Source organism: Vicia villosa, linkage group LG6, assembly GCF_029867415.1.
Source record: "Vicia villosa cultivar HV-30 ecotype Madison, WI linkage group LG6, Vvil1.0, whole genome shotgun sequence".
Taxonomy (NCBI): Eukaryota; Viridiplantae; Streptophyta; class Magnoliopsida; order Fabales; family Fabaceae; genus Vicia; species Vicia villosa.
In genome coordinates, this window is record NC_081185.1 from 8394706 (window position 1) to 8418696 (window position 23991).

At 31.4% G+C, this 23991-nt stretch overlaps 1 protein-coding gene across 3 annotated transcripts; it reads left to right on the forward strand.

The window, feature by feature from the left end:
- Positions 1 to 1249: 1249 nt before the first annotated feature.
- Positions 1250 to 10504, forward strand: LOC131608837 (polypyrimidine tract-binding protein homolog 1-like). 3 transcript variants are annotated; one of them, XR_009285858.1, is made up of 10 exons: positions 1250 to 1560; positions 2748 to 2957; positions 4791 to 4853; positions 4931 to 5004; positions 5117 to 5212; positions 8965 to 9022; positions 9099 to 9203; positions 9279 to 9360; positions 9530 to 9751; positions 9850 to 9988. XR_009285858.1 is itself a non-coding variant. In XM_058880414.1 (10 exons), exons 1-10 carry the CDS (start codon positions 1378 to 1380, stop codon positions 10330 to 10332), a joined length of 1467 nt encoding a protein of 488 aa, XP_058736397.1. In that variant the 5' UTR covers positions 1250 to 1377; the 3' UTR covers positions 10333 to 10504. The 3 variants fall into 3 exon arrangements, 2 of the variants coding, with proteins under 2 accessions (XP_058736397.1, XP_058736398.1); XM_058880414.1 differs by having other exon boundaries at positions 9530 to 9642; positions 9850 to 10504; XM_058880415.1 differs by having other exon boundaries at positions 9530 to 9595; positions 9850 to 9989.
- Positions 10505 to 23991: the final 13487 nt, after the last annotated feature.

Consider the following 23991-nt stretch of genomic DNA (forward strand, 5'->3'; position numbering starts at 1 on the left):
TTATTAGATAATACGATTGATCTCACGCCATTGACTCACACATGAGTTATGATGATAGGAATGAGCAGTAATATTAATAGTTGGTTATATTTGCATAATACTAATCAATATATTACTTGAGAATATGTCAATAAAAACTAACTCCAACAAGTTTCCTCAACTGTTAAATAGCAAAGTTCATTTTATTTTATGCTATTTTACATTTTAGTATCCACAAACAATCAACCATCTGACAAATCATTCTTAGAATCATATAAACTACTCAATGATCTTTAAAACACAATCAGTCCTTGTGAAGACGATAAAACTGCACTTTTGTTTTCTGCACTCCAAAACATAACACCGTGATTAAGATAAATTCATGAGTATTTGGACAATTACATCTAACCCCAACAAAATAGAATTTAGCCACTCTTACTCATATTAGCTTTATAATTATGATTAAGATGAAAAAGATAAAATAATATTAACGATAATTTTTCCGATCGAACGAAACCTCCACCTTTGATCTTTAATATCTCCCTTGGAATTTCTCCATTTTAATTCTTCTCTATTTTCAATTATCAATCATGGAATGAATTATGAATGTAGTGCTTTGAATGATCGTGATATCTATTTATAGGGGTTTAAGCAGGCATTTTTGCTAAGCGCGAGTCTGCTTTTCTTTATCAGAAAGTCATGTCCGACTCATCCAAGTGGATTTTAGCCGTCTCATTTCGCCCACCGAATCTCTATTTTTGCCCAACGAGCAATCCATTTCTTCACTCTAAAGTTACTTAGCTTGAGTGGTCTTAAAACCATATTGTTTCGTCCAATCATTTTGCTTCCCTCTGAATTTACTTAGCCAAGTGGTCATAATACAATATATTTATAAACACTAAAACTATATTAAAATTAAAATAATATAAATTATATCGTTAAAAGGTAGTGCACTGACAGTGTAAAATAATTTTACACTGTCATCCAATAGAAAATCATAAATGTGTCATGTCATTAAGTTTTTTTTAAATAAAAAAATAGTTTAATTGGATACATGGGTGGTGATTGGTTGACAGTGTAAAAATATTTTACACTGTCAGTGGATCACCCCTTTTCTCTAAAATAATATGTATGATGGAAATATTTTTAAATATGAAAATTATTTTTTGAGCATAAAAACAATATTTAAAATATTTATATGAATAAAAATTTATCTAATTTAAAAAAAATTTAACAAATAAAAAAAAAAAGTACATCGCATTACAATGGATCTATACTAGAGTACCAGTAGACGACAACGAACAACTCTTCACAATCTTCAGCAATCTACTCTCTTTGTTCATCACGATTTCATCATCGGAATCGGAATCGGAATCGGAAAATCAAAGCCGATAAAGCATGTCAACATCAACCCAGCATCAGTTCCGATACACTCAAACCCCTTCAAAGGTTCTCCACCTTCGCAACCTTCCATGGGAGTGTTCAGAAGAGGAACTCGTTGAACTTTGTAGTCCCTTCGGTAGGATCGTCAACACCAAATGTAATGTCGGCGCCAATCGCAATCAGGCCTTTGTTGAATTCGTAATTAACCTCTTTATCTTACTCTTTTTCAGCATTTTTTTATCTATTCTAAAGCTTTGAAAATTTATTAGGGTTTTTAATCATGCATGCATATTTTGATCTGATCCTAGAGTAGAGAAAAATTTAGCTCAATTTAACATGATTTGCATCCTATGAAACCACATGGATCAATATTCACATGCAGACCATGGTCATAGTTTGACAAAATGGAATTGATTGATGAGTTAGATGGATAGAAGTATGGTATGTGATAGAACATTAATGAGCCACATTATGATTGTTGTTGTTGTTGTTGGAAGTGATTGAAGGTAGTGTATGTTTGTTCTAATTTTGAATGGATCTGGAGTGTAGAATTGATTTTGACATGTTTGGTTGTTGTCTGATAAAATTGATTTTTCCTTCCGAATTGATTATAAAGCTAAATTTGGAGCTTTTGATTCTAGAACCGATGTTTAGACTCAAATTTTTTGTTTAACTCACTTTTACAAAAATGTATTCAAATATAATATAATTTATTTTACTTTCAACTCACTTAGCCATAATCAATTCATTTAAAATCAATTTTTGTCACCGCAGAACCAAATACACTCCAATCACACGTGTTGGTGTTGTGTTGGTGCTTGAGAGAAGCACGCGTCTCAGACACCAAATGTGGCTTCAATATTCAATATGAATTTTTAGGGTTATGAAGTTTGCATCAATCTCCTTGGACTATTGGAATGTTGCTTGTTAGTATTAGGTTCGATTCTTTGGCTTGGGGTATCTCTAAATTATGGTTTTATTCATGCGTAACTTGATCTAATCCAAGGCTAGAGAAAATTTAAGCTTAATTCAGTTGTATTTTTATGACATATTTGCATTCTATAAAGTACACAACTATGACATTGACATGAAGATACTAGTAATAATTGAGAAAATGAGAGCTATTGAATGTAATTACAAGTGTCAGTGCCGTATTGATGTCTGACTGAGATGCATATCTCTAAGACACTGGATTGCGTCCGTGTTATATAGTTTGCATCCATCTCCTTAGGCTATGAGAATGCTGTTTGTTATTGGGTTCTACTCTTTGAGTTAGGGCATCGACATTAGGGGGGCTTTCATGAGATATTGAATTCTTTTCATGTCAATTTTCCCTGATTTTCCAAGTGCGATATCTGAAATTTCAAGTATACATGCTTTGCCAGGTGGATCAAAATCAAGCAATTTCAATGGTTTCATATTATGCTTCATCTTCAGAGCCTGCTCATGTTCGTGGTAAAACTGTTTACATACAGTATTCCAATAGACACGAAATTGTCAACAACAAAAGCCCTGGAGATATTCCTGGAAATGTCTTGTTGGTAACTATTGAAGGTGTGGAAGCTGGCGATGTGAGCATTGATGTTATCCACTTGGTAAGTGCTACAGATTTGGTTCTCTTTTGTGTTTGTGATTTTGTCAGCTCACTAGGCTTGTTTAAGTAGAAGCACTTTGTACTGCTTTGATTTTTTGATCTGCTTATTTTTGAAGATCTACATATTTTAACCATTGAGGCTTAATTATGAAGTGAATATTCAAAAGTATTCCATAAAAATGTCATGATCCCAGTAATACAGTGGTAGATCAGAAAGGGAATGTAGTCAAAGCATCCAATTTACGAATTTAACATTGAAATAACGGTATATGATTATACATATAAATGGCTTCCGAAAATTTCTCTTTTTTTGGACTATCTTAGCATTTTTTTGTTTAGTTAAGAAAGTTTGTATTTTTTCAGTCTTGCAGACTAGGCGCGGTTTATTTTCAAGTGTGCTGTAACATTACTAGGCAGCAACTTATTCACAATTAGTTTCTGTTTTAAACTTTTAATTTTGTGTTAGTAGCACTTTCCATTGGAGTGAGGCCATTTTCAACTTTGTATTAGGTTGCAAGTATGCGTAATGAAGTGGGATACGACAATTTGTGAAAATTGGGCCTGGGACAGCATGACACATCATTACAAGTATATTGTAATCGTAAATAATTTGCATAATGTTATAACTCCAAGCTTTCAACAAAACCCCATAAAATGTATCAAATATGATAGCAATATTTAAGCACCCGGGGATTTGAAGGGAATGAAATGAATTTAATATTTGTTTGATTTAGCAGTAAAGCAAACAATTCAAACAATTTATCAACGAGGATGCAAGAACTGAACATAACTGCAGAAACAGTTGTTGAGGAATGGGTTTTGTGCATGCTGGTCAACCCACTATCTCCCAGCATAACATCTAGACTGGGGTTCACCAAACAAGATAGTCGAGGAATGACTATGGAAATTTGATAAGTATTGGTTGGTAATCCCGCTCAAATAGTGGTTATTTAGTTGGAAATAATTAGACCGAGTTAGTTGGAGGGCTTGTCTGTCTTGTATATAAATAAGAAGGCAGTATAGGGAAGCTATCTATCTTGCCATTTACGTAGACTTGGGGCATTCGAGTTTGCAGACACCTGAAGTTATGCAGTACTGTAATTATTGTAGAATTTCCCTAAACCTTGTAGCAAAATACCCGTTTCTATCATTATGCTTTATATTTTGGGGAGGTTTGCAGACCCTTGAAGTTGTGCAGTACTGTAATTATTGGAGAGTTTCCCTATATCTTGTAGTAAAGTACCAGTTTCTATCATTATGCTTAAAATTTTGGTTTTGTCTGTTGTTTTCCTGGAAAGCTTGAAGTCTCCTGCAAAGATCTTTCATTCATGTTACATTTTTTTTCTCTTCCCTACTGGGAGTAGCAAGGGTTATCTTTTGAGTGACTTTCTAAATTCTAGGACCCTTCCTTTTAATACTCTATTCATATCAATCCATTTCATTTCATTTCATTTAATCATGTGAACTTTTATCTTTTTACCCATTTTATTTAAATTTAGAAAAAAACCTGATTAAATCACATGCCACTTTTTACTGAAATCCGTTGAATCACAGATGGTGTTCTCTCATATTTAGATACTTTTGTTGGAGACAGTTTGGAATTATTATCATGTGCGTCGTACTCCATTGACCATTCTAAGGTCACACATATGACTACAGGTGTTATTCTGCACTTATTTCTCATCTGTTTGGACCTTCCTTTTCCTTGACATTACCTTGTGATCTTTACATTTGTGATTGTTCCCGATCATGTGCCGTCGCATTATCTTCTGACCTTTTTATTTGGGGTGAAGCTATGTCACATTGTAACTAGTTTTTTTAATTCTTTGTTCAGGTGTTTTCTGCTTTTGGCTTTGTTCACAAAATTGCTACATTTGAAAAGACAGCAGGTTTCCAGGTTAGTGGATTGTTGTCAGTTGCGCTTCCTTCAATGCCCCTGACTCTGTGTATTAACTATGTTTAATGCCACGACAGGCTCTGATTCAGTTCACCGATGCTGAGACTGCTGCTTCAGCTCGGGAAGCACTGGATGGAAGAAGCATACCAAGGCAAAACTATTTTTGTATTTCCCGCATACTTCTCTTACCCTGTCTGTCATTAATTCTCTTCATAGCTCAATAGTTATAAATTTTGCTGATTTACTTGTTCTTTTGCATCCAGATACCTGCTTCCAGATCATGTTGGTTCCTGTAATTTGCGTATTTCATACTCAGCACATAAAGATCTGAATATCAAATTTCAATCAAATCGCAGCAGGTAATGATGGAAGCAGGCAAGACAACTATCGTTATTTATTCTTCAATTGTGTCTGCATGTAAATTTTCTTCGGGTACTCTTATATGCCAATTGATATACACGGTTTTATAGTTTAGAGGTTACTAAAGCTTGGTAGTCAGGATACGGTTGAGTTTCCATGACCATTTTTGTAAATTGCTTTTCTGTTTGATGCATTTTCTGTTAATTTTGTTATTGTTCATATGTTGGTGACATGCATTGAACTAGCTTTATTCATTTTAATGTTTTCTTTAAAATCATATTGGGATTCAATGCTAATTATTTGTAGTTGTTATCGATGTGATATGGCTTCCATCTTCGTCTTTGGAAACAAATCTTGATATTGACAATGAACAACTACCTATATTTGTGTTTACTCTAGACCAAATTATTATTGTAGAAACAATTTATAGTTTTGCTGATTTAGTTCTTCAGTTGAAAAAATTGTCTTTTCAAGATCCGGTATTACTTAAAACAATCTTTTTATGAAAAGTTTCTTATGTAATTTTTCTTCTTTAATTTGGAGTTTCCAAACCTGAAGCCTTGATTGATTCCTTGAATATGTACATCTTTTATATGAAAAATAAAAATATCTTATCTGTTCTTTTTTCTTTCTTTTGTATGGAGTTTCTACACTTGAATGCTTGTTTTTCCTAGAATATTTCATTGTAAATTTTTTCTTTATTTTACTTGCTGATAGGATAACATTGTGTTAAAATAATTTGATGTAGTGATGGTGAACTAAAAAAAAGTTGTTTGTGAACCATAATTGGATGAATAAGTTTGTATTGTGAACTAGCATCTCTCTATCATTATTTTTTGATAATTATATAAACTTAGCACAATTGTGTATTCACTCTTGTGATTTATCAATTATATTGCTTCCCAACAATTTTAGTTACGTTGATATTTAAATAATAATATATGAATAGTCTGCAAATATACTCTAGCGTATTCTAGAATTCTCTTAGCTAAGCATATTCTGTAGGTTATTTCTTAGCATATCCCTTTGTAAAATACTCTTTATTATATTATTGTCTATATAATAGAATTTCCATGGTGCAGTCTAAACACACACGGTTTCACCATATGTCTATCTTATTCTCTCCGTTTTTTTTCTTTCTTTCAAAACATGCTCAACCACAAATTTTCCATCCATGCTTAGTTGTGTCATCCAAATCGTCCCAAACTTCAGAAGTTGGCAATGAGTTTATCTAAATTGTGTAGTTTGCATTGTGAGTCGTGTCATTTAGGAAAACAAATTTGTAGTCATTTTCCAGTCGAGTCAATAAATGGACTTCGAGTGAGGGATATTATCATCAAGGATAGAATAGTATGATTTATAATGTAAATTGCCGTTGTAACAACATCCCTCCAAAATCAAAATAGAACACTACTATGAAGAAGTATGGTCTAAATGGTTTCAAGGAGATGCCGTTTTTTGCGTTCGACTACCTCATTTTGTTGAGGTGTGCGAGGACATGACGTTTGGTGAAAAATACCATTAGAAGCCATAATATTTTAAAATTGATGGGACAGATATTCACGAGCATTATCATTTCTTAAAGTACGAATAGACACACCAAATTTAGTTTTAATTTCTTGATAAAATTGCTCGAAGATTGGGAATAACTCGGATCTTTTCTTCATTAGAAATAACCACGTACAACAGGAAAAGTCATCAAAGAAAGTAACAAAGTACTTAAAATCATATGTAGACATAGTATGAAGCCCGTTTATTGAGTCGATCGAAAAAGTGAATATAAGTATGTTTTCCTAATTGACATGACTCACTATGTATTCTAGACAACCTAGATAAACTCGGTACCAACATCTGACGTTTGGGAAGACTTAGATAAACTTGACATGACTCAATGGAGAATTTTTGATCGAGCATGTCTTGGACTCTGATCTTGCATGGTACATGGTAACATTACCATTAGTGAAAGTAACAATACACTCGTGAGAACGAGTTAAACAACTGAAAGCAAATTAAATAGACAACCAAGTACACAGAGAACAAAAACAACTGAGAAAATAATGAAACTTGGGATCAGGTTTGGGAACCATTGGCAGTCATTATATTGGGTAAGAAATCAGATGCAGAAACAGAAAAGAAGATAGCTTTATTTCCAGTAACATGGACAGGCGCACCAGAGTCACGAGCCCCGCTCGAGAAGATTATTGAGAGGCAAGTAGATGAAATATCTGTGCGTGCAACTAGAGCGGTATTACCACTGTTCTAAATCTTTGTAGCTTTTTCGAAGACCTCTGTAGGAAGTGTGGTCTTACCTGTGTCTGAAGGACCAACATGAGCCACATTTATTCAATGTGGAGGCTTACCATGCAACTTCCAGCAAGGATTAATGGTGTGTACGAGTCAATTACAATGCTCACATTTTGGACGAGGCTTAAAGTTGGATGACTCTCCGGAACATTAATAGACTCCAGAATGTGATCAAGGACTCTCCGAAACATTAATAGACTCCAAAATATGATCACGGACGGCAAAATACTTCTGAGATAAACCGTAAAGAGCATGAAGAAGGCGCTGCTTTGATCACATTGCTTTTGTAGTTCAACTAGATCACACGCAGAAGGAGGGAGTAGCTCATTAAACTCATGAAGTGTAGTATGAAAGTGACCAATGTACATAGAAATAGAGGCATGTATCTTCCGCGGATTGATCATATTCATCCATTGATGACATACTCCATAGAGACGTATGACATAATGATACTGCACTACTAAGCATCAATCTTTTTCTGCGAAGATTTTTCAGCCGCAACGACACTTTCAACCTTTTTAGTGGGACAATCCTCCTATTCTTAACCTTCAACTCATAGTTTGATGTCTTCATCCCAACTGTCATAATTTGACCCATTCATTTTTTCAATTGAAAGGGGAGAGGTGATGTAGTTGGTAAAAATACTTGAAAATCAGAGTACCAGCAACAACCATGGGTATCATAGGAGAGAGAAGCGATGCGCATACATACAAAAATACGAGTGTTTGAACAGAAACACATATTTTCGTAGATCAAAACTGAAAGATAACAGAAGATATGGAACCAACACAGGAAGGTGAAACCCACCATAGCTTGATCAGGACCGGGTTGAACCGCTACACGCGGTGGCGACGACGGCATTGTTGTCTCAGACCAGTGATTTTAGACGCTCGTGAGGGCTCGTTAAAGGGTTGCTGACGGCGAGGTTTTGGGGATGAGACATATTAAAAGATGCTCTTCTATTGGTGGGATGACTTGCTAGAATCAGAGGTGTGCCAATGGCAGAATCTGACGAAATCAAAGTACTGGAATGAGTCATGACAGTGAAGACATGGTTTGCCGAAAATAATTTCTCAGTGGGTCCACCAAGTAAGCACAATGTAGGGTTGGCTCTAGATACCATATTGAAAGAGAGATATCATATGGGGAAAATGTGTGTTTAGACTGCACCAGGCAACTTCTATTAAATAGCCAATAATACAATAAAAAGCATATAATATCAAAGGAATATGCTATGCTAAGAGGATTTTAGAATACGCTAAGAGTATATTTACAAAATATTCCTATATTAGTATTATGTAAATATCAACACATTTAATCATATTATTTTGAAGCTTTGGCTCTGATAATGTCTTTTATTTAGTGTGCATGGCTATATTTCTATTTTTCTCTTTTAGTTGTTAGTGCATAACAATTAACAATACTGAATTTTTCCATGACTTTTCAGGGACTATACAAATCCTATGCTTCCTGTCAATCATAGTGCTATTGAGGGGGCAGTGCAGGTGTTTTATCGTTTTATTCTTCGATAACTTTGAACTTTTTCTATTTTAGTATGTGCTGAGTATTTGTAATTTTCAGCCTACTATAGGTCCCGATGGGAAGCGGATAGAACAGGAGAGCAATGTACTTTTGGCTTCCATTGAAAATATGCAGTATGCTGTTACTGTTGAAGTCATCAACACGGTGAGAATTTATATTTCAGTAAAACTTCCTAATTTGTGTGTGAATTTACTCTACAATGATGGTATATCTATGCAGGTGTTCTCTGCATTTGGTACTGTCCAGAAAATTGCTATGTTCGAAAAGAATGGTCAAACTCAGGCACTAATTCAGTACCCTGGTATCAATCCTATTTGTCTTTTAGTTCTTGAGCTTGTGCGCTATGTTCCAGTTTTATTAATATACAATACAATTTCCAATGTATATATGCCTTCTCTATTTCCGTAGTTTTCTTTTCTTTGTTTGCTTAATGCATTTGTTTTGTTGTTGATCATTTATATTTTTTGCAGACGTTACAACAGCCGCAGCTGCTAGAGAAGCTTTGGAGGGGCATTGCATTTATGATGGTGGCTATTGTAAGCTTCATCTATCATACTCTCGTCATACTGATCTCAATGTAAAGGTATAAAAATGTGTTTTTGAGTTAAGTTAATGAAGGGAAAAAAATTAGGAGATATCCTTAGAAGCAATGTGGACACTTTCTTGATCGGAAACAGATTTGATAAATGAATGTATGGTTCTTGACACTTAATTTACCTTTTACGGTAATTTGTTGATGTCAATTGAATGAACCCGAGTCTAATTTTAGTGTTGCAAAATTTATTTTCAGGCTTTCAGTGACAAAAGTAGAGACTACACAGTGCCACATCCTAGTATGCTTCCAGCACAAGGTCCTCCAACAGAATGGCATAATCCTCATGCTGCCCCCATGTACCATACCAGCTCTCCTGGTTTTCAAACTCAAGTTCCTGGAGGACAAGGACCATCATGGGATCTACCTCAGCATGCAGTTAGACCGGGTTATGGTTCTGCTCCCGGTGCTTATCCTGTTCAAAGTGGTGCTTATCCTACTATGCCCGTCTATGCGTCCCAAGCTATGTCTTCCGCTTCTTCACCTCATGCTCAAAGCAGCCATCCCGGGGCTCCACACAATATAAATTTACAGCCTAGTGGCGGCTTAACTTCCGGTCCTGGTCCGTCGCCTTTCATTCAAACCAGCCCTGGGGCTCAAGGAATGGTTCGGCCTGGGGCTCAGCCAAATGTGAGACCTGGTGGTGCTTCACCTTCAGGTCAGCAACATTATTATGGTTAGAAAAGTTTTACTTTTACTTTTAACCCAACGAAAGGAGAACAGCTTTAATGATATGGAAGAAGAGTGATAAATTATTAAGTTGCTGTTCAGTTCGAAAGTACATCATGACATCATCGATAATATTAGTCATTTTAATAATGAAATTTAATTTGCAAGCTTTGGAGTTGCATTATATTATATTCTCTTCTTCATTATGTTCCTTCACTATTTATTTTCTCATTTTGAAAGTGTTTCATTTTCATGGAATATATTACCTTACACCAAATGAAGATGTTATACAATTTTTCTCTATGTTATTTATTAATCCAAATCTTCCAAGATTAAAAGAATCAAATATAACAGTAGCTGTGGTAACCATATGAAATTGTGGACAATACTATTTGTACCCCCTCAAAGACGGCCTTGTGTATGTGTATGACTTGTATTGTATGAATAAATTTATGGCTGTCACCACAGTCAATGATCTATATTATTGATCAAGATTGAACAACTTAGATTTTGACTTTCTGATTCGCCAAAGTAATAGTGTGAACTGTTTTTTCACCGGGCAAGTTAAACCAACTGTGAAGACGGTGTAAAATCCCAACTGTATGCATGCTGTCTGCAGGATCCTGTATTGTATCCAGCTTGTGGTTGCTGCCTGTTTCTCATTGTCTCTGCTATTAAATTTGAGAGATCTTGATGACATAATGAATTGAACTACTTCTTACAAAGAAAGAATGGAATTTCAGCAAGTCTAGTGCATGTGCATATGCATGTTCCTTCACTTGGGGACACTTGGGGTCACACTTGAGAAAACGAAAAATGATAGATATATAAAGGGCCACATTTATTAGGTTAGATGAAAGACTAAACCTTGTAACTTATTTTCTGGTAAAGTAACATGAAATAAAATCAAAAGAGAGCCTTAATTATGGGCACTATTGAAGGACACACTTGTTTCAGGACTGTTTGTTAGGACTCACCTCTGCTTTTATTCTCTCATGTTATGTTATGCTAATCAAGGCATTGATGTCAACGATAACCAAAAATTTTGCTGAAACTGAACATGCACTAATACCCAAGTAACGCATAATGTTTTAATTTTTTTTAATTAAGTAGTTAAATATATAGAATTTTAGTCATTAAAAGGGAATAAATGAGATATGCATATTTGAAAATGTGCATTATAATTGATACATTACTAACATATTAGTCCTCATTTATAAATAGGACTGTTCAAAAGAATTGTTGAACTCAATCAAACCGTCGAATTAAACTGAAGTTAAAAAATAATTGAATTGTTATGTTTGGTTAGTAAATTGAGTTATGTCTACAAACAATTATAAAACAGAATCAAATATAAATTTATCATGAACAACTACTCATACGCGTTGATACATTAATTACCAAAGAAAACTAAAATGAAGTGTGAAAATTATGCAAGAAAAGAATGTAACTTTTTAATAGGGCAGTACCTTTTGACTTGTCACGCTCAACACAAATGCATGTGCGCACTTATATTGTTAACCACAAACACAAGGCCATGTTGTTTTTATGGGTCACATATTCAATTTATGATGATGCACTGTCATTGTCTTTAAACAGTGGTTAGGCTAATCCTAAGTACAAGCAACACAAGCAAAACAGTGATTTAATTTTGCTGTTTTATCACGTTCTTTTCACATAGGTATGTGTAGTTTGTAGCCTTAGGCGTTGACACCGCTGAAAGGAATATCAATTGCTAACAATATGTTAGATTCAAAATTGTAACTATAGCTTGGTTGTCTCTGAGCCGTTCAGGACAGATTATCGCACAAAGATTTAAATATGTCAAGGTTAAACTATAGTTAAATAAGATTTTTTAAAATATTTGTCAAATTAAATTGTAATTGCACATAGTCTTTATTTATTTTATTATGGTTAAACTGTGACTAACCTACACAGAACCTTCAAAAATTTGAGACAACTCTGAAGAATAGCATTAACATATTTCTAGTCGGTGAGAAAAACAACTCAAGATTTATTGATCACATCATTCTCGAATTAATGAATGTGATAAAAGAACTCTTAGAAGAGAAATCCTTTATTATTTAGAAAAAAGGGGTGATGCACTGACAGTGTAAAAAAATTTTACACTGTCAATCAATCACGATCTTGTTAAGCACTAAATCATACTGTAAATTTTAAGTTACTGATATGATATAGCAGAATAAAATATTTCTATTAGATGACAGTGTAAAATTTTTTACATCTTCAGTACACTACCTTTAGCTCCTTATTTATATTGGTCTTCACATTGTTAAGTAGGAACATTATGGACCAAAAAGCACCACTATAAGAGAAAAAGAAGACGAATAGTTTGCCTTTAGGTGAACTAAATTATCATGTTTTAATCTATTAATAATTGTCTACTTACTTTTAAGGTAGATGCTTTAACAGCATCATAGTGGAGTGTTTAACCTGTTAAAAAAGTTATAATATAAAAATGTGAATGTTAATTAATTCTTTTATAATGAAAAAAGTTAAATTAAAATAATAATATATATAAAAAATCTTGATTAATAAAAAATAATAGAGAATTCGAATGTTAATTTAAAGGTCTCAATGTAATGTCCACTCTCTTCTTTTTAATAAATTATATTTTATAATATTTTATGTCATAACATAAATAAGTATTGATATTTATAAATCAAGATTTTTTTTTGAAATTTTTCAATAAATTAATCAATGATTAAAAATTATTGATAAACTTCATTTAATAAATTTTGTGGTGTTAATTTAACACATGAAATTATTTATTAAACATTAGTATAGAAAGTTTTTAAGTAAATAATGTACAATGTGTAAACATCAGAGTAGAATAAACTCAATTTTAATTATCTAAAAATTTATTATTATTTTTTAAAATATCAAAATACATTTAAATAATGAAACCAAAAGAGGTACAAAGAACAACAACAGTTAAAAACAAAGAATTATTTAGATTATACAGAACCAAAATTGATGAGACCATGATTATTGATTACAATGAAAGACAAACATAACATAACAAGATTCTACTATTAGATACTTTTTTTTTTCTGTAGCTGAATCTTTTTATTTGTGGGACCACATATGTAACATTAAATTACCTAGCTAGAGTGTACGTACATTTTAAAGTTTTTTTTTACAAAGAATACAAATTTTCAAAATTCAACATTATTACCATGTGTCCTTTCACATCTACAAGAAATCTTCATTATATATAAGCTGTCATATTATTACCATGTGTCCTTTCACATCTACAAGAAATCTTCATTATATATAAGCTGTCATCTTATAGACTTATGATTTGACAATGAGCACTCACCCTAATTCAATACTACTACTAGTAGTATGTTTTTCTTTATCCCATACCTTAATTTAACACTATGTTTTTATTTATCAAGAAAAGTTATGTGAACACTAAAAGGGACACCTATTGTTTTAAATTTTTTGATATTAATTTTTTTTATATGAAAGTAAAAATTTAATAGATAAAAATGATAAAAACACAACTTATCAATAGATAGTTAGCATCAACGAAATTTAAATCTAAGGCCTTGAAAGAAGAGGACTCTATGTCTTCACCAATTCTTTATTGTATACACCGTGACTACCATTTTAGTTAAATATAGTTCTAACAAAATCTTTATCCTAATTTTGTTGGGTGCATGTAGGTAGCTAAACTCTCATGTTACATATGAATGAGTGAAATGTTAAATTTATCAGAGAGTTGATTCATTTAAGTTTTTGGGTTGATCCTAAAACATTAGTATCATTGGGGCTCTCGATTCTCCCATACTCTTCCACAAAGGTATCAGGGTCGTGGTTCGGATTGATAGACTAGCAGGAGAAGTGATATCAGAGTTGTGGTTCAATTTGGTGGGGGAGAAGGGCTGAATTCTGTGTTTAATTCTATTACAAGATGTGAAGACTCACACTTGTGAAGGAGAATGTTTGGTGTTGTTATAGGATGTGGAGAGATATTCTATTTAGGTAACACCTTAATGTTTTTGTTAGGAAGCAAAATAAGAGCCTTAATAAAATTAATAAAAACTATAAAAAATAAAGACTTTTTTTATTTCATTAATTCCTAATGCCTTATATTATATAATATTTTTAATAAATAATAAATTAAAAAGCCTAAATATTAATAAGAGTCCATTAAATAACAATACATAAAAATATTAATATAAAATTTAAATTAATTTAAATATAATTCTATTCTGTATCACTTTTGAGTTGAGATATGATATTTGGAGTTTAAGCGCAAATTCAAACTTACTAGTGACCTATTTTCAACCACTAAATAATGAGTAGTAATACATTAAAAATATTAATATAAATTTTAAATTAAGATGTGATATTTGAGAACTTCACTACTTACATGTTAAACTTGCATTGAGATGTGATATTTGGAGTTTAAGCGCAGATTCAAACTTACTAGTGACCTATTTTCAACAACGCATCCAAAGCTATTTCCATTGGAAGCAACCTATTCTATTTCTATGTGATCATTAAGGTCAATTACGACAATGACAGTAGTCTGAACTTTCAAAGACAAGTAGTGCTAACAAACTGTCTTCTTTATGCACAATTATGAATCTGTCACACTAATTCCAGTTCCAATTCCTTAATTATCGGTCTTTATGTGAATCATACAAAAGTCAAGATATCAACCAAAACACATACGTAGTACTATACTACTTTGAAATTAGTATCCTTATCTATATACTATATAGTTCTAAATTAATGTATTATCTTCATTTTTAAATATATTATATTTTAAAAATCATATCGATCATAAAATTAATTAATATATTGACAAAATTAAATTAAATCAAATATTTTGGTCGAATAAATTAACTTCTATAATAAAATTGTATAATTATAAATCGTTTAAATTGGATGATTCAATCTCTAAAAAAAATTAAAACACCTAAAAAATTTAAAATTTTAAAATATAATTGTTTCATAAATTTATTATTTAAATTAAAATTTTAAATATAATAATCACAGATAATAAAATAGTATAAAATACAAATCTAAATAAATTTTAAATAAAATTTAATTTAATATAAACTGGATAATAAAATAAATACGTGCAATGTCTAATAATTTTAGTTTTAAAGAGAGAAAATTATTCTAAATATACTAATGTTTTAATTTTACATTAAAAAAAAATCAAAACAACATCGTTTTGTTAGAAAAAAAATATTTATTCCGTTGATTTTTTAAAATCGTCGATTTTTAAGTTTTTATTAATTTTGCTGATTTTGAGTGGTTTCCACTAATTTAATAGCCTATTCGATTCAGTAATCTGACCAAATCGAAGATGCATTCAATTTCCGATTCAGCTGGTCGATTAGTTGCGATTTTAAAGCATTGAATATAAAAATATATTAAAAAAATTTGTAGAGCTACACTTAAATTATTTTAACTAATAAATTTCTTAGTACGGAGAAATTACTATAGCTACACTTAATTTTTATACGGTAAGATTATTAATATACATATGTATCAATATTTAAAGTACTAGTTTTGATGTATTACTAAAGAATAAAAGCCAAAAGATCCTAAATAGTGCTGTCTTGTCTACCCATGTGAAAAAATTTAAAGTAGATAGATAGAAGACCCCACTTCAAAATTTTGAGATCTCAAAAGACTCTACCGACGAAATTAACAAATCAAAATGGTCAAGATTATTGTATTTTTCATAGTTTATTAAGCATCTTATAACTACATCTAAATTGAGATAAAGTTAGTTAAGCATTACAATGTCTTAATTAATTAACCACTATTCTCACATTTTGAGAAACCCTATTTTCTCTTTTTTTTTTTTAAAATAAAAAATTAGATAAGTTGAAATCTAAAATTTATCATAATCAAAATAAACTTTTAAACATAAAAATTATTGATAAAAAAAAATTCTCACATGGATGACATGAGCATGAGTTAGCTCCCTTTGGTAAGAAACAAAATCTTTAACTATCTGTTTGTTGGGTTTGTGTTTGTGGTGTGTTGTGTGCTTAGTAATTAAGTAGGTACATGTGTTTCTAGATAAGAATAAATTTCACATGTTTGTATTTAATGGCTAAGGAACCTTGCTTGTCCATGCCAGCCAAATGGGATATGGTTTTGCTTAAGTGTGTGATTGAAAGACTTGAAAATCATGGTAGTACATACTAGTTTCTCAAAATTAAGGGATATGTTTCTATATAGAAATTTTTACATGGTCAATTAAGTATTTTCACTCTATTATGATCACTCTAAGAGAATGATCAACGTATAGAAATATGGTGGAGGAGAAAGACTCTTTCACTTAAAATTTAAATAGAATAAACAAAATTTAAAGAATAAGAATTATACCAAAATATAAATATTATATAATAAAAAAACTAAATCATACAATAAATTTGAGTACATTCAATCAATTTCAATGTGTTTGGTACGTTAAAAAAAGATCGAGTTGTGAGCAATTTGAGTGACACTCTTATTATCACAATACATGAGAGTTGGTTAAAAAATAATTACACTCGTATCAGAAAGTAACCAACACAACCAAATTATTTTAGTAGTGGTGGATGCCATAACTAGGTACTCAGCCTTCTGTAGAAGAACGAAAGATATTATCATGTTTCTTACTATTCCAAGAAATAAGAGAGTCTCCAAACAAGATACAAAACCCTATTGTAGACTTATAGTTTGTAGGGTCACCAACCCAATTAACGTCTGTGCTGTAATGGGGTGTCATTAAGAACAAACCAAAACTATGAGAAAGATAAAGTTTCTTGAACAAACACAAGAAATCCTATTAGGTTTTCACGAAAGAGAGAGAAGAGAGAAGAAGAAAATCAAGATTGGTTATAACTGTTTTACTATTCACTTACTCAATAAGGATTCAAAGATTACAAATGAATAACAACAACCAACCTCTCTCAACAACCTGAGAGAACTAGTCTATTTATAGACTACTAATCTAACTTAAGCTACAAGCTAACTTAAACAATTGGGTTAAACAAACAGGCTCAATTCGATATGTTAACAATCCCAACATTTCAACTACTGAATGCTTGAGTGTACTTCGACTACACCATGCAGGACTTCGACATCAGCATGTGAATAGACTTCGACAACATGCTAGAGTTCGATCCAAAATCTCATAGTCAGAATATACATATAGCTCTTATGAGGACGATGAGGAAAAGAAAGTTCTTTGAAACTGGGTTGCCCAAAGATAACGACATATGCGAAGAACATCCACCCAATGTAGTGTAGTAGAAGAGACAAAAAACTGACTAACAACATGAACATCATATGCAATACCTGGTCTGGTAATCGTAAGATATACCAGACTGCAAACCAAAGTAATATAAAGTGGGATATGGCAGAGGGACACCGTCGGATGAAGCATATTTCCCATTCAACTCAAGAGGATTATCTGGTACTCTAATATCACAAATACGAGTCTGTTTAAGAATGATGAAAATGTACTTGGATTGAGAGAGAAGATAAACTCTAGGAGAGTAGACAACTTAAATGCCCAAGAAGTAGCAAAGAGTTCCTAAGTATTTCACCTCAAACTGCTTGGCTAACTCAAATAAGGATAATTTTCTTCAATGAGTTAGATACTAATGAATTGAAGAGAAACATCTTTATCATTACTCATTATAATCAACTTTGAGATAACCCAAACACCATAATTAAGCAGTGTATTAAATAAATTTGACCCCAAAAAAGTGACATCGTATAAAAAAACATTACTTCTCCTAATTGTAAATTGTTATACTTAACGAGAATCAAATTTTTACCAACCATAAAAGTATAAAGCAACCAAGTTTATTTCAGCCAAAAAGATAAAATACAAAGGAACAAACCTTCAATGAAATAGAAATGAACAACAAACACTCTAGCAAATCACAATGCAACGTCCATCTAATTGAAAAATTGATCGAGATGTGAAATTACATAACTTCCGATAGAAATCACAAAAAGCAAAATTGTTGCTCAGAATTCGTCAAAATATGTTAACCATTTTAAGGTAGATCCCAAAATCAAACTTAGCTCTTTGATACCATATTAACAATGATGAATATATACACATAGAGAAATAGAAAGACCCCTTAGCTTAGGGTTTCAATAAATTGAGCAAAACTTAGAGAGTAAAGTTTACGCTAGAGTATATCTACTTATATGCTCGGGGAGTCCAAATATTTATACTCCGTTGAATATGTATTTGTGTTGTTGGAGTTTGTTTGAAATCTCATATTGCTTAGATTCGTATGTTGTTGAATGTATAAATATGTGACGACAACCTCACTCTTTGAACTAACTTTTAGAGTGAGATTATGAGATCCAAATATATTTAACATGATATCAAAGCCAAATTAAAGATTACAATATAAACATTTGACTTAAACCCTCACTAAATATAATAGTAGGTGTTGAATATGTATTTGTGTTGTTGGAGTTTGTCTGAAGTCTCACATTCGTTAAATTTCAATTGTTGAATGTATAAATATTATATATGAGGACAACCTACTCTTTAAGTTAATTTTTAGAATGATCCAAACATATTTAATACAATGTTATTGGAAATATTTAGTTTTTACCATAATCACTTTTAAAAATGAATATTTTAAAATTTAATTAATACTAGTATTTGATTTTTGTTTTTTTGTCGAATCCTCTGAAAAAGTCATGATATCAACCATAAATTGGGGAGGATTATAAATCCTACTTTCGAGGGTGATGTTGATTGTTTTAAAAAACTTTGAATAATTTTAAAGTACTACTACTAATCAACTGTCTAACTATTAAAGTGTTTTAACGTGAAAGTTATGTTTAAGTGCAACACACCTATATTGCATTAATTGAGGAAGAACATGTGCACTTCTATTGAAGACTACTAGAGAGTTGTGTGTTGTTTAAGCATATATTTAATACAAGTGATTGCAAAGATAGAAAAAAAATTTAAGGTTTAAATCAAAGTTAGAGATTAAATGTTTCTAAAGCCAGTAATATATGCTAGTGTGTATGCTTACACTTAAAAGAAATAAATTGTTAGTCAAATTGAAAAACAGTCAAACTTAGAATTAAATAATTTTTCATGAATTATGTAAGTTTACAAAATACCTAAATATGACTAGATTGATTCTCTCAGGAATCTAATGAGGTTAACATGGATTAAGAAGGAGTCAAACTTAATTTAGATTTAGAGGAGTTATTATTATTTTTTGGGTAAGAGAGAGGGCCTATGCTCGAAAACAAGAAGAGAAATTAATAAAAGTCCTCAGTCGAGGTTACAAGACCAATCATATTTTAATTCAAAATGAAGCTGCATTTGGAAGAAATAATACATTGTGGATTGAAGAAATGGTAGATATTATGGAAAAAGTGAAGAACAAGTCGAAGGGTCCATTCTGGATTGCGTGGAAAATCACGCACTACCTATGTACGACGAAATCATGTATGCCACACCGTTTTGACCAATAGAACAAGCTTTTTACACGTGTTTTATCTCTATAATGTTATTTTTACTTTATTTTATACAATTTTAGTCTAGTAGTTGAAAACATTAAAAAATTGTACTTAACACTCTTTTGAAGAATTAAGGAATCCATAATCAAGGGACATAATTCCTTCCTCGTTGTATTCGCTTGAAGAAAGTGACTCACAAGTCACAATTAATAGCTTTTAGCAAATACCTTAGGTAACTTTCAAATTCAACAACAAATTAGGAACACCTAATGGATCACTATGTCCATAACTCCTGAAAAATTTAGTTTTCTAGATCACGACCGTGTTTGGCGTACACACTTATGTATAGGAAAGAGAAGCGATAATATGAATCAACCATCATCATCAACGTCCAAGAGGCCGAACTAACATAAACAAAATGATCCTTCGCTAATGTTAGAAATGCCTACATTTATAGATCACCTCAACGCTTCTAGAGATTCATCGGTTAATTTAACTAAAGCCTTATAGGTTATGACTAGGTCTTTTATTAGACATCAAATCGACATGGGGATACATGACATCATGTATCAAGTATATCAACATTTCACTAACATTGTCAAACTCATGATTCACAATAAGATTCAACAAACCAAATAATTAGATACTAGACAAGCCAATTTTAGTGACAACCCAATCACCTCTATAATCTAAAGGGTTAAAGGGAACCAAGGACAAACAAAATTTTTAACTCAAAGTTAGTCGACCGTTTCAACGCTAAGACAAATGCAGGCCCAATCAACTCACATACAATATGTAGAATTTACTCTAAAAATTAGATTATAGTACTTTTTCTACGATTAGCCATTGAGGGGTACCAAATGGAGAATAATATGTATCACCAAACTAATTTTAATTTAGAAAGGTACATATGTCAAGAAGACCACCTAAATCAACTTGACAAATTGGTACGCCGCAAGTTTTGTCCTTCAACAACGCTATACTTGAAAATAACATGTCCTACGCTGGAGGAAAACCCTTGATCCCATTGTAGAACCACATATTCCATTTGGGGAATATTCGACTCATCATCCATGTGGTTCCTTCTCAGATGTATTGGCTATTTGATACGAGCAGAAATGCATGTCTATATCGTAAAATATAAAAAGATCGATCTTGTTGGGTGAGAATATGGACATAAACAAATTTATAAGGGGAATTGACTAGACCAGCCCCCAAAAAGACAATGTCAAAAATATTTTAGGTCCCATAAAACGAAATCAAAGATTTTAAAATACGCTGAAGTAAAACACAACATTAAGAGAGCTTAGAAACTTCTAAATGAATTAATCCAACAAAGTCATTAGAAGACATCACTAAAGACATGCTTATTTCTAATAGAAATCAATTACAAGATAATCAAAGCCTCTTTAAACAAAAAAATTTAAAAATGCTTACGTAGAAATTCATTCAAGACAATGAATTTATGATGATCCAATAGGTTTGATGCATTGCATACCTAATTTTACACATTAAATCACTATAAGTAAGGTCTAAGATCCCATCACCCCATGTTTTGTCTCTCTGTCGGATATGAGGAATTTTCCTTCACATATTTCTTGAGGTATCGCTCTTGTATCAACTTCTCTATTTCTTTCTTAAGTTGGTAGAAATCCCCAGTATGATGTCCCTTGATAATATGAAACTTATACTACCTTCCAGGCTCAGATGCCATCACCTCGGCCTTAGGGGCAGGAAGTGCTCAAACGACATGTCTCGTTGTAGTGCCATGACGAGTAAGAGTGTCAGGTAATAGTGTTACAAACACGTTGATGGAAGAGCTCCCACTTGAGGGAGAGCATAATGGAAGGACTCACGTTTGAGGAGGAGATTATTAAAAAAAAAGTGTGAATTGTATAAGTCCCACATTGCTTAAAAAAGTGTGAATTGTATAAGTCCTACATTACTTAAAAAAGTGGAGGTTGAGCACCTTATAAGTGAGAGGATCCATACACTCATTCTCTTAAGGTTTTATGTGAATATGTGATATCTCTCTCATTTGTTTGAGTGAGTCTTTAACGATAAGTGTTTGACCAAATATAATTGCATTTTCCTCTCATGATGACCTAACACAAACTAGAGTACATCCTTATTAGTTACAATCCATTTTAGTTTATAAGTTAAGCACCACTTAATTTTTTTAATAGTAAAAATTAAAAAATATTATATAAAAATATTAATAAAAAATATAACGGTGTTTAACATATTTAAGATTTTAATACGGGAAATTTAATATACTGAATCAATTGTTTTGTTCAATTCGATTTGATTCTAAATAAATTAAAATAATTAGAATTTTTATTATAGTTTAATTTAGTATAATTCGATTTTCTAAATGCTATACCATGAATAACTCCTATTTCGATTAACTTTAAATATGACAATATATTTTGTTATTATTCTTTTATATTTAATATTATTTTATATTTTTTATTGTAAAATTATTTATCAAATTATCATCATAAGAATTTTACAATCATAAAAGAAGGGAGCCAGCTAATATAAAAAGTCTTATAAACAATTAATTACTAATGGCAAGTGAGATTTTTTTGTCGGTGAACCTAAAACTACTAGGGAGTACTTAAGTGTCCTTATGCTAGGGTAACCCTAAAAATATATATAAAAACAAAATTAAGAAAAAGTTCCATTTCTTTTATATTTTTTACCAAAAAATAATATTATTTATAAAAATAAATTTACAAAACTAACTATGATGATATAAATACTATGTATTAATTGTACCATATATGATTATTTAAAGGGATCCAGCAATAGTGAATACAGTACTAGTACGAAGGAATATGACCCTAGTACTTCATAAATTATTTACTAGATTTTTCATGATGTTAAATAAATAATTGAATCCAAACAAACAACATATTCAAATTTCAGAATTCATATATTCAGTGAAACAAAATGAAAGATACTGTTTTATGTGACTCTGTCACATTGCAATTTTTTAGTATCCAATGTATAAGTGTCACTCACAACAAGAACGTTATATTTTTTTGTTGTTATCTAATAAATTAATACTCCATGAGGTTGACATTTTTTGTCTTGTGTTTGTTTATGTTTATGTTTTGATTTAAGAGAATATTAAATTAGAGATTATTTTCTTATGTAATCTCAGTAATATGATATTTAATGGATTTTAGAATTCAACTTTTTGTTTTTGTGTTGTTTTTTTAGTTAGCATGTGGAGAAGTGTAAGGATATCCTAATCTCAATGCTTTCATAATTTTAATAAATTAATTAGACTATTAATTTAGTATAACAGGACTTAAAAATAGTTTAATTAAGATTAGGGTTTAAAAAATAGATAACATAAATATGGATATAATTGAGAATACAAATCTAAAATTTTAGTTCGTTTCACAAAAGAAAGAGGGCGGAGCAGGAGTGCAGGACGAGCATGGCAGATCTTCCACATATAAAGATTAAAAGTTAAAAAAAATCTTGACATGAACGCGTCCGAAAAGCTTAAAAAAACAGAACAAACATATTAGAGGATCTGACACTAAAACCTTACTCTATTTTGTAAAAAAATTCAAATAAAACGGATATGTCTAACCTGTTGGACCGGACCAGTTTTCTTTCCTTCAACACACAATATACATTTCTTTAATAAATCTAAAAAAGGATTAATTTTTCAAGAAAAATTCAAAACATTAATTTTGATTGAACATTTTAAACTATTTAGTGATAGATAAATAAAAATGAAGCTAAAATATTATCATATATATGTTTTGGCATCAATATACTATATTTTTTACAATTTTGATATCGGAATATCTAAATTATATTCTGATGTCCGTGTCAGAGTTTGTATTTCATATATAATTAATTTGAGTCATCCGATCGAAACTCCTTACTCGAGATAGTTTTAGTGAGTAAAATAATATATTAAAATATTAATAGTACAATCACAAATTTGTAATCTCTACTATAGAAATTTTTTTCACCCTATACAAACAAATAAGTGATTATGAACCGTAGAAAAAACTTTATGTTACCAAAATTAACTCATAGAGAGTACATTTTTCAGCATTGGAATGGTCCCAACAGCTAAAGTGTGTCAGTTTGTCTGTCAGAATAGATCATAACTGCCCTCTATTTATTCCTTTCCAACTCCTTTCC

Excerpts from the sequence above, each read along its gene's own strand:
- LOC131608837 (XM_058880414.1), top strand. The coding sequence starts at position 1,378 with ATGTCAACATCAACCCAGCATCAGTTCCGATACACTCAAACCCCTTCA. Across the intron at positions 5,213-8,964 it reads TTTCAATCAAATCGCAGCAG|GGACTATACAAATCCTATGC; the intron begins GTAATGATGGAA and ends ATGACTTTTCAG. Across the intron at positions 9,204-9,278 it reads CTGTTGAAGTCATCAACACG|GTGTTCTCTGCATTTGGTAC; the intron begins GTGAGAATTTAT and ends ATATCTATGCAG.